At 29.3% G+C, this 16,591-nt stretch overlaps 2 protein-coding genes across 4 annotated transcripts in view; one reads left to right on the top strand and one right to left on the bottom strand.

Moving 5' to 3' along the window:
* The window catches only part of LOC145195214 (adhesion G protein-coupled receptor G2-like), a 29,862-nt gene extending 26,762 nt beyond the window's left edge, over nucleotides 1-3,100 (bottom strand). The window contains exon 1 of one of the 3 annotated variants that reach the window (XM_090066317.1): nucleotides 2,945-3,100. In XM_090066317.1, coding sequence (XP_089922443.1) covers nucleotides 2,945-3,014 — 70 coding nt within the window. In that variant the 5' untranslated portion in view covers nucleotides 3,015-3,100. The remainder of the gene's footprint in view (nucleotides 1-2,944) is intronic. The other 2 variants (XM_090066318.1, XM_090066322.1) reach the window with 2 other exon arrangements.
* A 7,920-nt stretch (nucleotides 3,101-11,020) lies between these two features.
* Nucleotides 11,021-11,861, top strand: LOC149881632 (uncharacterized). Its single transcript, XM_090067714.1, has one exon. It carries the CDS (start codon nucleotides 11,021-11,023, stop codon nucleotides 11,750-11,752), a length of 732 nt encoding a protein of 243 aa, XP_089923840.1. The 3' UTR covers nucleotides 11,753-11,861.
* Nucleotides 11,862-16,591: the final 4,730 nt, after the last annotated feature.

The following is a 16,591-nucleotide window of genomic DNA, read 5'->3' as shown; positions in this document are numbered from 1 at the left end:
ACGTTTCACAAGATAAAAACTCAACTCGGCACAAAGATATTCACGTTTAATTCTTTGCAAATGGTTTGTTTGACAAAAATGGTTTAAAGCGCTTATGTAATGACACAAAAAAAAATAATTGTCATAGAAACAAAAAACTTGTTAAGTTTGCCCTTATGCAAAGCATATTAAATGAACAGATGCAGAATAATTTGAAACATGTCGTAGTTGATACTAAAGAACTGCTTTGGTGCACTCCACGAAGTGCCGGTGATGTTGGGGAGCTATTTAAAGCAGGATATGCTGTTAATCTATAGGAACACATTGGCTTTTCGACATAAAAAGTCACAGGATGCAGATAAGCATTCAGATAAATGATTCTTTAATAAAAAGTCTTACACTGCGAATGAACAAGCGACTTTGATTAAACATAAGGTAGGCGAAATGTGAAAAGCTTTAGCTTATGTACGATAAGCAAAGATGGAAATGCTGGACAATCTGTTGCTTGATCATTTCTAATTGATGCAGATGGTTTCTTTATCAAACGTCTAGTTATTAATTATGACAATGCGCTCCCACAATGCATGATCAATTATGCATTCATACCAGTTATAAAACACCGCAAAAGAGATCACGCCGTACTCCATTAAATTAATTTTGTTGATAAGATTTGTATCTTGGGTTAAGATTTTTTTTAATCTTATACCCTTTCAATAAGAAGACAGCCGTGACTTAGAAAAGCTTTGAAACTTTGAGATTTGAAAAGTATTTAAATAAACCTATTATAAGCATATTGTGAGCCTTTTAGAGCTTTTGCATTAGTATGTGCTTGCCTACTTCAAAAACATCAGAAGCATATTATAATAAAAAAAAAGATTTTAAGCACTTTATGCCGTCATTTTTAATTTGAATTAACGGAAAGATATTCTAAATATAATTTTGGCATTTTTTGTTATGAAGTTAACTTTTTGTGTTTCATAACGGAACAACCCTAATAATGGCTTTTCATACTTTTTGCACAATCATAGCCAAGCATAGCCAAATTAATTTTAAAACTTTCTATAGATGTTAAAGAAAAACATGTACTCTGGATGAATAAATGTCTACTTTCTGAAACTTAGAAATATTGCATAAATTGAGCGTTTTTTGTTTAGCAAATGGTTCTAATTATTTCCCAGTAGGCACTGGACGCCCCTTGACATCCAGTGGACTTCCAGTGGACGTCCATGGACGTCTTGGACGTCCTTAGACGTCCACCGAACGTTTAAGGACGTCCAATGCCTACTGGGTTAAAACAACGTTTCTAATTGATCAAAAAGTTTTTGGCATTTTTATTTGAAATTTACTACTTTGCATGTTTAGAATACGGCTAAATAAGTTATGCTCAGTGACCAGGAAGCTCTTTTAAAAAGCAAAAATATCCCTCCACCTTACAAATTCCTCTAGAGGTGCTAAAAGTAATTATTGGGTACGGTAACTTTTTGCATTTAAGTCTTATGAAGATAATATTACTTTTTATTATTTTTATTGGAATATTTTAAGATTCATTGTAAAACACTACGCAAAATATTTTATCTTTAATCTGAACATAAAAATACATTAATACTAAAGCGCCACTAAATAAGATGTACTTTTAATGAAAATTAATTAGTAAATAAATGGTTTACTCTTCCACAAAAATTTGTTCTAATTTTATTCCAAGGTACTTCTATGAGCACCTGAGACACGTACTCTTGCTATTACAGTTCTAATGTGTTAAACTATTTAAATAATTTAATGCAAAAGTGATTTTAATCAAAAGATTTTAAAGCTGCAGTGTTTGCCCGAATATTACTTAAGGAATTAAAAAAATAACATTTTACTGAATGCGCTAAAGTGTTAAAAGTAGGTAAAATAGAAAGTGTTTTATTTTTAATTATAGCAGATTTTTTAACAAACTAGAAACATGTAGAAGATAACATTAGTATTGATTTAGAGTCCTCCAAAAAAGAACTATGTAGCCGAGGTTGCTGGTTCACAATGCCATGATAAGTAAGCTGCGGGCTTTTACTACGAAACCATTAACAGTTAAAATACTCACAAAATGACCCGCTTTTGTCAGCGCATTTTGTGAACTTTTATGCGCCTGTTATTTTTAGCGGTGAAGTAATATCCTGTGCATATTCAAAGCTATCATTAATTGAATTAAAAAAAATACTTTTTTGGAGGTAATGTATGAGCCTTTGAGAATACATTAAATGTTTTTGACCACAAATGGTCAAAAGTACTGCTTTATGATTAGGCGAAAAAAAATGACTCTCATCCCTCATCATTTCGCAAAAATCTTCAGGCAAATACGCCCTTGATCTCATTCTTTGTTCTAACTGCACCCGAGAAACCAATCTAGACTATTTAGAGACTATTTACTATAAGCTAGTGGTATTCCAGTGTTAACTTGAAAAAATAAAAATTGGACAAATAGTTTTTTGTAAAGATTTTATAACATTAAAACTAGCAACTTTTATAAAATAAAAGAATTTTTGTTATACGAAATTGTATAATAATAAAATTATGGCAAATAAACTTATCTGAAAAAATAAAAAGTATGAATGTTTTAAGTTTTGCGATATATTTACCAAATATGTCAGCAAATTTATATTGCTGTTGCAGATTGCAGCAATAAATAAGAACTTTTCTGTTAAAGGAATATGCACCCTTGTATAGAACATGGCAAACTTAATCAATTAAATGTTTTAGCAAACATATATATATAAAAGTGTAAACTTTGGTACCCTTTAGTACTTGTAATCAAATATAGTAATTGTTATCTACTCTAAAAAATGGTAAACTAGTGTATAAAAGTTCATCAAGTATTTTTAATCTGCGCGACTTTAGTCAATGTTTGTGCGATTATCAATAATCTAACGTAAGCACAATATAAAATAACTTTGAAAGTAAATTAACAATAAAACGAAAGGAAATTTACCATCAGTAAAAAAAACTGCCACCAGGGTAACAAGTTTTTGGAGCCAAAAAAATTTTTTGAACATAAACATAGTAGCAATTTTTAAAAAGATTCCATATACTTATATCAATTGCTAAATGATAATGATGCGGTTAAAAAGAATGTGTAAATTTATTCAAAATTTAAATATCGAAAATAAAAGTTTATTGAAGGTCAAATTTCTTGTGCAAATATTTCTTTGAGTACTGTTTAAATAATTTTTTTTTTTGCATAAGTAAATATTTTTATTTTTGTTATGATAACTGTTTTTAGTTTTTATATTGCTTATATTTTTACTTTTTTTTATTTTATTGCTTTTAGTTTATTGTTATTAAAATTGTTGTAATGCTGTTATTAACAATTTGAATTTTTTTTTATTAAAAATTTAAATTAATTTTTTAATAATATATTTTGTTAGTAATATTTCTTTTTTATTAGTAATATTTCTTTTTTGTTAGTATATTTTAATTTGAATTTGTTTCAGTGTTTCTTTTGTTGTCAACAATACTTTTTATTTTGCTATTACTAATATTACAACTACCCAAATAAATGAAATCATGAAACTGATATTGGATTTATATTAAGGTGTATTTGTCGAAGCGCTTTTGAATATTAAAATTCGATATTTTTTATTTAGATTATAATGTAAATAAAAATATTAAATTATAATATTTAATAACGGGTGGGCAAAAAAGTTAAGAGACATGTTAAATTAGTTTGTCTCATATAAATCGATATGAAGATGTTTATTCTTAGATAAATTACTATCAACGAAATGTCTAAAATAACTAAATAATATTTTTAAAAATTGAGGTTAAACGTTTGCTGGAGAAAAAATCTTTCAGAAAGTGTTAAAAATTTAAAAATGAAAATATCTGAAATCGTTAATCACTTTTTTGAAAGAAGGATCGTACTAAAGGAAGGATCTTACCATATTTTGTTCGTTTATGGTAAACTTCTTACCATAAAGGAAGAAAAACTCCAAAATATAGTGATGATCAAGCTTTGAGAGCCGAAAAATTGAGCTGAAAGTTAATATACCATTTATATGAAAAAAAAAGATGTAGTGATCGACGAAAAAAAAAATTTAATAGCATAGAAGTGCCCAAAAACGCATGATTTTACACTGATAACATCGGTATGTGTCCAGAAAACGTCGAATATGCAAGAAAATAAATTTTCCTTCAAAAGTTTTCTTATGGGTAGCAGTTTTAATAGCAGGTATATTGACTCCACTTATTCTTAAAACCAAGTCATGCTTCATCAAATCTAAGGCATATATTGAGAAGTATTTAATGAAAAGACTGCTCCCATTTCTTCATAAGCTTTATACCGAATTTCACAACGGATTTTTGCCCGATATAGCAAGTGCCTATTACTCAAATGCAGCTGTTGCATGGATGGACAAAAACTTGAAATATATTGCCTTGGAGATTAATCCGCCAAATGTACCACAAATAAGACCGATGAACAGATTTTGGGATCGTTTAGCATAAAAAGTTTACAAAAATGTTAGGGAAGCATAAACAACGGATTAGTTGGTCATAAGAACCAAAAAAAAAAAAAAGTTGAAAGAAATTGACTTAAAGTATTCATATATTCCATAATGAAGGGAGTCAACACAAAGTTAAGAAATAATGGGATTTTTCATTATTTAAAAAAAATGAAACCTTAAAAATGAATGAACATTTTTACCAAATGCAAAAAAAAATTTAAATCAAATGCAAAAATGAATAAAAAGTAAAATTTCTTTAAAAAAACATTTTCATTGCTAAAGAAATTTTTTATTTGTAATATAAATTTTGTTGTACTTGTACACTGATTACCAAAAAAAATAAAAAACAGAATAACAACCAAAAAATATTATAGTTTTGATAACAATCAAGAAATGTTTAACTTTTATATTTTAGTAGCCAATTACAGTTTGTGATTGCTGTTATTCAAATAATTCATAAAACAGCGCTTCGCAAATCTTAACTTGTTGGCTTCTAATTATCATCTTCTTATCTTAGCGTGATAAGCGATGCGCTGAATATGTGTTTTTCCATTTCTTATCAGCAGATGTAAAAGGCTGAAACTAGCTAGTCTCACTTCTAATTATAAGTTTAACTATTATCACAAGGTTAAATAGTAGTTTATATTTTTGTCATTCCATGCCAATTTTTACCATCTTAATTTAGCAGCAAATTCAAACTTTAACATCTGAGAAAATCGATGTTAAAGTTTGAATTTGTTTGCTGCTAAGTTAAAATAAATTTTGGGGAATTAAATTTTTTCCACCGGTTTAACTATGTTTAGCTGTTTATTTTTTTCATTTTTAAAAAGATGATATTTTTTAAATAGTTCTAACGCCCATATATTCACACCCTCTTTTAGAGATCACAATACCTTTAGTTTTTAGTGAAATAAAAAAGTATTACTTTTTTAAATGTTATATATTTAATATATAAATAAATTAAAAACCATAAATTTGTTGTACTGCATCATGTTATTCTACATTCTTTGTACTAAACACGTTGTACTACATAATAAAAACATATTTAAAGTTTTTCAAAGCAGAGATTCCTTTTTTGATTGGTAATCTTTTGATTGGTAAAATTTTTGATTGGTAAAAAGTTTTCTTTGTCTGTATTATTTTTTACATAAACTTTTAACCTGTTTTTTGAGTAATTGTAAATGAAGGTTAATATCATTTCTGTTTCCATTTTTTATTTCCTTATCCTAAATTATCTAACCACTCATCCCAATCAATCATTGAGCTTTGCTCCGCGGCGCTTGCAGCGCTAGTCATATTTTCTTTTGATTATTTAGCTATATTTACAGCACTTACAGGTTTTACAGTTTCATCAACAAAGACAATTATATCACCAAGTTCACGATCGGATGCACCAGTTGTTTCTCATGTTACTTTTAAAAAAACCAAAACTTTTTGGATTTTGAGTAGCCTGTTTGACAGATTTGACGCCGTACTTTTTAATTTGTTCAACGTCGGTAATTTGTAAACATGCGTATGAGTTTTTGATTTTTTTTTGCTCCAAAAGAATTAAGACGCGAAATTCAAATAAAAATAGAGCTGAGCACTTGCGCTAACAGCAAAGAAGATATCTTAATTTAATCAGCTCAGCCTTTGTTAGCTTTGAATAATTATTAAGGTCTAAAATCTTTATAGCACTTCGCAAATCTTCAATCATTTTTTAGTTAGGCAAATAATATTTTTATAAGCAAAAGTATTTCATTTTTATTTAGTGTTTTCCATGAGAATTTTAATACTTAAGGAACCAGCTCATTTGTAGCTAAGTTCCTTTAGTTTTAAATGAATACTTTTTGTTTTATACACAATCATCCTAAAAAGTATTCATTTAGATCCTTCATCTATTGTTTGAGAAGTTCTCCAGTTTCTGCAGACTTTAATAAGCAAGAGCTTAGATTTTTTTGGTGCATCACTTAGCCATGGGTAAGATTTTTTTAAAAATACTTCTTTTGACTAAATGTTTTTAAAAGTTTAACCTTTTGCTCGAATGATAGTGTCACATGTTCTATCCAGTGTTACTTTTCTATCCAGTGTTACTTTTCCAGCAGCTACTGAAATATCTTTCACAATAGCAGCAGCATCAGATTTTCCAGTAACTGTAAGTCTTTGTTTAATACCATTAATACCATTATCATAATCTTCATAAAACACAAAGATGTAACGTAAAGGTAGTTTGAAACTAAATGTACCCTTTAAAATAGAATCTTAAGTAAGATAGGCTTGTCTTATAGCAAAACCTGTTTTAATGGCTGTGGTCAATGTTGTTGATCTATCGCTATGCCATAACTGATTAAATCCATGAGACCTTGAAAAATCTTCAATATACTTTAGTGAAGCAAGCATAGTTGTTTGTTACTTTTTTTTTCAAATATCAAGATGAAATATTTTTTAAGCGCTCTGCGCCATTACTTCTTTAGAGCTAGATAACCTAAATCTGTGCAAATAATTCTTTTTCATCATTATATGTACTACGAAGTTTGATTAAACCAAATGGTTTTTGTGATTTCGTTTTTGCATACATCTTATCACTAAAGAATTTAGTTATTTTCCCAAAACCTTTCAATTTGAGGTACTCGTTCACAAATACTTCAACTTCTTTTATCTTTTCGTTTTTTGTTCCAATAGGATAACGACTACTTCCTGATTTCTATATTTTGTTGCTGTGACTTCTAATATGTTACATCATTTAAGTTAACTTCAGCATTCATTACAGTTACTGAAGATGTATTAAGTTTTTTAGATTTATCTCAGTGGGTTTACATATTTTTATATATGCAAAAAAATTTTTTAATAAATTTAGTAAATAAAAAAAATGTATTAATTTTTTCAAGTGTTCTGCGCTATGGAGTTTTTGAAGCATTTGCTACGCTCCCAGCCTCTTTCAGAATTAAAAATCTTTTATTAAAGATCCCTTTTTCGATCTAATTAACTTGCTTTCTAACTTTCCAATATCAGTTGTCTTCTTTAAATCTGTCTTTATGCCTACGTACTATTCAAAATATCATTTGCTTTTTGTATAACGTAGTTAGGTGGCATTCCATTCCATAGTTAGAATTTGTATCGAATACTTATTGCCTTTTTAGTTCATCAAATATTGACACATTTTCATTCCCTAATCCTGTGTTACCAGCTTTTTAATAGCCAACAACAACTCAAGTCTATCTTGCAATCCAATCGGATCACAAGGTAAGTATATAGAATTTATCATTCCTTTACCTGCTTTGAATTAGTTCCAAACAGGTTGTAAAATTTTATTCCATTTATAAATCCTATTGTGAGAGCGGGGTTTTTTTATATTCTGTTGGTGATATAAGTGTGATGGCGCAGGAGTAAAATTTGATAGTAGTGTAGCGCTGATAGTGTGACAACAGCGATATTAGTCTGAGAGTAGCGCAGATATAAAATGTGATACAATGAGGTAAAGCTGCCAGTGTGTAGCGCAGATGGTGATTGAAGCGTGGAAGTAGCATGAGACTTTTCAATAAAAATTTATTAACACATACAGTAATAATAATAATATTGCCTCTATCGAAATGCATACAAAAATTTTAATACTTTCCACTGGTTTTTATTTTCTTACTTACAAAACTTAATAAACATTTTCAACTATTTCTGATAAATATGTATTTCTGATAAATATGTATTCTTTTAATATTAACTTATAAAAGTAGTAATACATTAATACAGAAAATGATTCATTTAAAGTTACTCAAATACTTTTTCTTACCAACTGTTCTCAAAGGGTTCTCTTTAAAGTTTCTATAAATTCTTCCCATAAAATTCTCTTTATAATCTCCAAAAACTATTTTCTCTTAAGATTCTCTCTAAAAGGAGATTGACTCAAAATCTCTTCGCTAAAATTCTCTCATTGGGTGAATTTCTCAAAATCTCCTAAAATTTTTCTTAAAAAACCAAATTAAAAATTCTTTTCCAAAACTCCTTAAAAAAAACTTTCTCCTCTAAAATACGTTCTCTAAAAACCCCAAAAGTTTCCTCAAACATTCCTTTTCTATCTGTCCGCAGATCTGTTTCTTGAGCTTTCGTATTGACAATAGATTTCTTTTTCATCAAGTTCGTACTCTTGCTTCAACTTCTAAGCCATAGTTCTTTATGACCCAGTCTTTGTCTCAGAACGACTAGAAAACTTTCGAGGACTTTACTAGTTAAACTCATTGTATTTTATGTAACTCATACCAATTGTATGTAACTCATACCAATTGTATTTCAAGTTGTGTTTCCGAAAACGGTTTGGAACTTTAACGATGGGACTTCGTTATCTTTTATGTAATTGAACATGCGTGTCCACCTGGTGTTTTGGCTGTCTCACCCTTGTTGCGTTTCCACCTGGAGTTTTGGCTGTCTCACCCTTGTTGCGTTTCCACCTGGTGTTTTGGCTGTCTCACCCTTGTTGCGTTTCCACCTGGTGTTTTGGCTGTCTCACCCTTGTTATACGTTTGAGTTGGGTAAAAACTTAAAGATGTTTATAATTTTCTCATTTTCCCTCTTCACACTATTTACTCTTCGTCGATCATCTAGGCTATTATCTTTTCTTATGGCATTAGTATCTCTAATAACTTGTTTATAACTTTCATAATCATCGTCTTGATAGCTTTTCAGTATCATAATCTATTCTAAAAGACCTTTACTTGCATATATATTTATTATTGACCACCATTATGTAATCTTTGAAAAAGTTAACCATAGTATCTCGTATATATAAGTTACAACTTCTCTTTCTTTGTAAACCAAAATGTCTATCAATATCACTCGCTACAAAACTTTCAAAATTAGAAAAATAAAAAAAGATATTTTCTCACTAAATCACCAATTCGATCAGATCTAATAAGTTTGCTAGAGTGTTGTTGGCGAGCTCTAACTCCAAGTGTACTTTTAATAGACAGTGTAATGCTGGCTATTCTACTTAACCTTACAGAATCTTTCATTTTGTTTTAGCTATTCTTCTGTTAATTTGCTGATATCTTTAAACTACTTATACCTTCCTTAATTGGTAGTAATTGATTAGTTAACTAATTTTGACTTTCTTTGATTGTTTTTTTTTTCTGTTTTGTGAAAAAATCACCACTGTTGCTTTAAAAATGGGGGATGATTGTCTAAAACCAGCAACACCTAAATCCATATAACAGTGAGTGTTTTATCAATATTGCTATTTCCATTTGAAACTCTATCATTTTCTTACTTAGCTTTTTTCTAACGGATTGTTCATATTCTAGTAAACGTTGAACTTTATTAAATTTTTACAATCTGTTTCTTTTTTTTGCAAGTTGTAAGAGCTATATAAATTTTTGTTACTTCAATCATTTCAGTCCTGAAACTAAAAAAAAAAATTTGGTTCAAAAGGAACTATCACTCTAAATAATACAACATACTTTTCAATTATTATATCTAGAACAGAACTACATTGAACAGTAACAACAGTATCATAAATGCTTTTGAGTAAAGTTTCGTTTTATAAAGTCACTCTGCGTTTTAAAAAGTGTTTTAAAGATATCATCAACAATTTTTCCTGTTGATATGGATTCACCAAAATATAATGATAAATCCTTAGTTGCTCCAGCAGGAATTGTATTGTCTTTAGCATAAATCTCATAATCAAGTCGAAATTTTTTCAAAAATTGATTTTTTGGCAAATTAGATATTCTAATGTAAAATTTATTGCTCTTTCTCGTGGTATATACTTTTTTTTAAGTTAGTTTATGCTTTTTACAATACTTTTAATTTTATACAGGTAGGTATAGTTTTAGTGCCTGGCAACGGCCATAGCAACCGTTTTATTTTTTAAGCTAATATCTTAAAGGTACTTTAAAACTTTAAGTAGTACTACTTTTACTACTTTTGCCATTCTAATGTTGCCTTATACGTCAAAGTTGTTAAATATTTAATAATTATAGGTTATGCTGTTGCAAAGTGCAAACCACAAGCAGGCTTTTTTATAATAACTTTTTTACTTTTTACTGTTTTCTAATGCATTTGTTGAAATTATTTAACATTTTAGTTAGATTCTAGTAAAATAATTAAGATTTAATATGGCAAACCTTCGAAATAACAAAAGAAAGTCATCAAGAAAGGGTGTTGGTGGTCGTGGTTGTAAGAAATCTGTACATGTTGTAAATAATAAATGTGGTATCAATGGAAATAAAAAAAAATGCAAATATTGATATCACCAAAAAAAAGTTTACCATAAAACCAGCTGAACATTCTGGAAGTGGTGATGATTATTTTTTATTTATAAACTTTAAAATACTTATGGAAATGATAGCAGTAGGGAACAAGTGTCTAGAATGTGGGGAAGCCAATGTCACAATAACTGATAATTTGGATGATAGAAAGGGATTTTCTCATAAAATTGTTTACTTTTGTAGAAAAATAAAAGTCACAAGTATACTTCACCTTTTAGTGCTTCTGAAAAATTGTATGGTTGTAAATCGAGTGAAATTAATGTTCGATTGGTTATGGCATTTCGAAAAATTGGTAAAGGGCACGAATCAATTAAAACATTTGCACTGTGTATGAATATGCACTCAATATCTAATACTGCCTTTAGAAACATATATAATAAGTTACTTTCTGCATACGAAAATTCTGCAATAGAAAGTATGCAAAATGCTGCAAATAAAGCAAAAATGGAAGAAATTGTCCCAGGTATACATTCTTGCAGTGTATCGATTGATGGAACTTGGCAAAAAAGAGGACACTCCTTATTGAACGGTGTAGTGACAGCAGTAAGCAAAAGAAAGTGTTTGGATGTTATTGTTTTATCAAAACAATGTAGACAGTGTTTAATATGGGGTGGAAATAAAGGGACAACAGAATACACAAATTGGAAAGTGACACATAATTGTAAAATTACCCATCGAAAGTCATCAGGAGCAATGGAATCCTCAGGTGCTATTGATATATTTCAGCAATCTGTAAGTCGAAATAAACTAGTTTATAATGAGTATCTTGGAGATGGAGACACAGCATCTTACAAAGAAGTTGTTAACTCCAAACCCTATGAGGCGCAGTTTGGTATTACACCTGTTAAACTTGAATGTATTGGACATGTAAATAAACGAATAGGTTTTCGACTTAGGGCACTAGTACAAGAATATAAAAATACCTCTACACCATTTGGTGGAAAAGGAAAATTGATAAACAACTCCATCAATTCAATAACAAATTATTATGGTATTGCCATTCGAAGAAGTCTAAAATTAAATTGCACTAACGATGAAAAAATTTACACAATGAAAAAGTAGATAGGTGCTATCCTTCATCATTGTACCAACTTTTCTAACTTAGATAAGCGCCACAAGTTTTATCCACCAGGAGAAGAATCGTGGTGTAGTTATAAGAAAAATAAACTTAAAAAACACAAAGAGAAGATTAATTTACTAGAGCGAATGTTTCCTATCGTGTCAAAGATTTTCCAAGATCTTTCAAATGACGATCTTCTTCGCAAGTGCATCCATGGGGAAACTCAAAATGCTAACAAGTCCCTGACTAATATTATCTGTATGAAATGTCCTAGGCAAGTCTTTGTAGAAAGGTCAATTCTACAATTAGGTGTATATAGTGTTATTCTTCAATTCAACGAAGACCAATTTGGACTTGTTAAAGTGTAAGAAAAACTTGGAATACAGACCGGTGTCTGTTTTAATATTATATCTGAAAAAATGAACCGACGCAGCATCCAAAGTTTACTTATTTAAACATCAGATAAGACAAAATCAAAAAGAAGAAAAGTAAAAGCCATCAAGAAGGGTTTATTGGATAAAGACTTACATAAAGAGGGAGGAGAAACTTATTTAAAAGGAGGATTTTAGTTTTAAAAACAAATTTTTTTCTTGTTTTTTGATTTTCTACCGTATCGTTTTTCAAGAAAATTGTCTCACAAAAAACATCATAACTTTTGAATTAATAGTGATAGCTACTTGAATTTTTCAGAACTTATTCATCCAGTGTACTGCTAGTGCCTGAGTTTTTTTCAAATAAGTTTATTACTTGTAAGTTGTGGTTAGGGAACTAAGATCAGAGGCCTAGTAGCACATTTTTCGAAAATACAGTTGTTCTGAAGCATAACTTTTAGTAGAAACATGATCTTTTAATAAAAAAGACTCACGCACTAAATACAGGTAGCACGAACAAGTATACCACGTTTAAAAGTAAAATGAGCTTTTACTCATGAGTAGTTGTGTATCTAGTAAACTCAATTTTTAGGGGTTATTTTGACTATTATAGGCCTCTATGTGATCATCAATATATTATTTGTGTTCGAAAATTTTTTTTTCTTTTACACATTCTGTACCTACTTTTGAGAAAATTAATGCTTAATGAATAAAAAGTAACTTTTTTTGATTACGTAGGAACCATCTTAAAGCAGACTTTTTGACAGTCTGATTAGATTTTTAAAAAACAGATTTTGGTTGTATTGTTTTTACTTCTTGACGAAGAAAAAAATTTTTGAATAATCATTTTTTTATTAAATAAATAATTTTTTCAGCGTTTTGCGCCATTGCATTTACAGTGCTAGAACTTCACAATATCATGTCTCAAAAAATTATCCAATCAAACAAGTTTTTCCCAAGAAAAAATGTTTACGCTCTAAATTATACTAAAAGCAATGATACTTACTTTGTCTGTCACTTTAATTCTATTGGAAATAGTATGTTATTTAGCGTTCATATTTTTTGATTCATGCTTCAGTTGGTTTATTATTTGTCCTAAAAAAAATTTAGTATTTAATAGGTTTGTAAAAAAGTTATTCGACAAAGCGATATTTAGGTAAGTTTAATTAACTTTATGTGAATTATTTTAGCAAATTTTTATACAATTAATGAAATTGCATAACAAAAAAACTGTTTTTTTGTAGTAAAAAAAAAGTATTGTTTAAAAAAAAGGCTTCATGTTTTTTTAAGTAAAATGGTTGGAGGTAAACATCACTAGACTATTTCTCAGAGAAATTTAGCTGTCGATCGAGTCAATCAGAGTAAAAACCTTTCATCAGGTGCAGCAAGAGACTGGAATTCCTCATAATACAGTATCCGATATAATGAAGAAGTATAGTTTGATCGGGACAACAGCCAAAAAAGAAGGGTAGGGTCACAAAAAAATGCTTCTAAGAAGTTTTATAGAAACTTAATTATACAAGTCAAAAAAAATTGCTTCAATTCTGCTCAAAAACTGGCTGAGCAAGCTGAAGAGAATTATGGAATCAAATTATCTTATCAGACAATCAGAAATTGTATCCGAGACCAGGGATTTCAAGAACGACTTGTGCGTAATAAACTATATTTGAGTGAGAAACACATGAAAAGAAGATTTGAGTTTGCTAAGAAGTTCAAAAACATGCCGCTAAGTTTCTGGAAAAAGATCCAGAGGAGCGACGAATTGATCTTCAACTTAAAGTCATCTGAGGGAGCCCAAAATGTTTTGATAAAAGCCGGAGAAGCCAACAAATTAAGCTGCGTGAGAGGAACTGTCAAGTATGGTGGCGTTAACGTGATGGTATGGGGTTCAATGGCTTAGAAGGGTGTCGGAAAACTCCAATTTATTGATACTATAATGAATCAGGTGCAATACAGAAACTTATTAAAGCAAAACATGAAGTCATCTGCTCGAAAACTTCGGCTAGAACCTGATTTTACATTTCAGCAAGATAACGATCCCAAGCATAGTGCCACTAAAACCAAGGAGTGATTTGCTGAAAATAATGTTGAGGTCTTGGAATGGCCCGCACAATCACCGGACTTTAATACCATTGAACATTTGTGGGAAATTTCAGACGGATAAATTGGAGATCGGTCATTTTCCAAAAAAGATGGCAATTGAAGAAGCCTGGGAAAAGATTCAACCAGAAGAAAGAAAATCTTTAGTCGAACCAATGCGTAGATGTCTAGAAACTGTACTCCAAGCAAAGGGGGGCCCAACATATTATGAAAATAATTGTTTTGTTATATAATAATTTTTTATAAAACAATTAATCTATTTGGTAGAATATTTTTTTGACAATATAAAAACGACCTAAGTTCCTTTATTTTAAGACTGAAAACTTTGTGATTCATATTATACATTAGAATAAATAAAATCTATTTAAAAATATGTTCTTTTATTTTTATTAATCTTGAATTTACCAAAAAAGTCTAAATTTATGAAAATAAAACACTTTTTTTAGGAAAAATATTTAAAAAAGTGTTTGTTCAGATAATTTTTTTAGACACTGCGTATATATATATATATATACATATATATATATATATATATATATATATATATATATATATATATATATATATATATATATATATATATATATATATATATATATATATGGCACTACTGCAGTTTCTCCCCCCCTCATTTTTTTTCTATGATTGATTATGATAGAGAATTATATGCTGATTCAGAAAAGTATAAAAATATAGACCTAAAAATCAATTGATAGTGCTCTAATTCGAAGTCAAAGTTGTAAAAAATCCCACTAAAAAACCTAATATTCGCCATTTTCAAAATAATAAAATAATGATCTTTTAGCTTACGAAAGCATATATATTATATATATATATATATATATATATATATATATATATATATATATATATATATATATATATATATATATATATAAATAATAAAATACACGTTTTGTTATTTTCTAGCATTAGTTTTATTTCATTTTTGGTCTACAGTCTACAAAATAAATTTAGAAGTTAAAAAAAAACTTGCCTTTCAATTTATTACAAAGATAAACTTTGATAGAGAACTCAAGTCTCAAATACTAAGTTTACTAAAGCCTAAAGCTTACGTCAGCTGAAAATTTCAAAATATTGGTAATGGAAACTTTAAGACAAGAAATGCGACCATTTGCGCTCATTTGTTATCATTACGCTTGCGCATTGTAAACATTTACAAAACAAGTCATTTTATGGTGCTTTCGTAGACGTCAAGCCGATGATGTTTTCCGATGGAACATAAGTTAATTTATTTTATTTGTCGGACCGACATCGGGCCAATGAAGTAAAACGATGCCGATCTAATGCTGATATAAAACATGTCGGCAAGACATCGGGCCGACGTCCATGTGTTATCTGGGATAGTATCTTTTTCATCAGTTTTAGATTTAAATAATATTAAGTGCACACAAACTTACCAAGAATTTGGAAATACTGTTTGTATTCTAATTGTAAACAGTATTCAAGTTCACATGGATATCATTGCAGGATCTAATGTTAATGGCTCAACATCAAATGTCGTTTATTTTAAAATTTATTGAAACTCCATCTAACCTAGTCTTTCTTCCAGTCTTTCAATATTCAATAAATGGAACAGTTACAAGATTGATTGTTCAAGATGGGAACTTATTAAATCTTTGAGGAGATAAACTATAACTTAGATTTGATCGACGTGAAATGCGATTGGTTCGTAGCTCTTGCATAAGCAAAATCCCAGTCTAAAAATTGAAGGTAATAAAATGGCAAACAAAACTTTCAAACCGCTGATGAACATAGAGCAATGAGTAAAATACTTGAACATTTGGGCTCTGTAAGTAAAACTCAACAAGATCAACTTGAACAATAATTTAGTGCTTTAAAAAAAGCCTATAATAAACGTATACAACAAAATTTTATCTTAGCAGATAAACGCGGTTTCGAGAGTTTGCTGACAATAATAAAAAAAACTATTTTAACGTTTACTTAATGCTACAACAGGTTGAATATCCAGAATGGGTCTGCGCATCACGATAAAAATGTCAATAGAGTTGTTGAGCTTATAGTGAATGATGAAATATGGGATACTTCTAATAAAAAGCTAACTATTTTTGGTAACGCACATCTTAATGAAGGTGATGTTATATGTTTTAAACTTACTGGAACAACAGGAGAAGGTTTAATAAACTAACTTATAGAAATAGATTTGTAGGAGTATGTGTACCACGGCACAGAGCGCTAAAAACTTTAAACTTTTTACGAACAAAAAAATGTTGTTAGTAAATACAGAGGCGGTCCATCCAAAAAAATATTAGGTGAAGATGATGAATCACTATACTACTTAGATCAACTTTGGGTTAAATTTTAGCATGTATATATAAAACGCTAAAA

The sequence above is a fragment of the Hydra viridissima genome, unplaced genomic scaffold, assembly GCF_058129835.1.
Source record: "Hydra viridissima isolate aposymbiotic clone 2 unplaced genomic scaffold, HvirCarnegie_v1 scaffold_11, whole genome shotgun sequence".
Taxonomy (NCBI): Eukaryota; Metazoa; Cnidaria; class Hydrozoa; order Anthoathecata; family Hydridae; genus Hydra; species Hydra viridissima.
The sequence above is the reverse complement of the archived record's forward strand: the minus strand, read 5'-3'. Positions and strand labels throughout refer to the sequence as shown.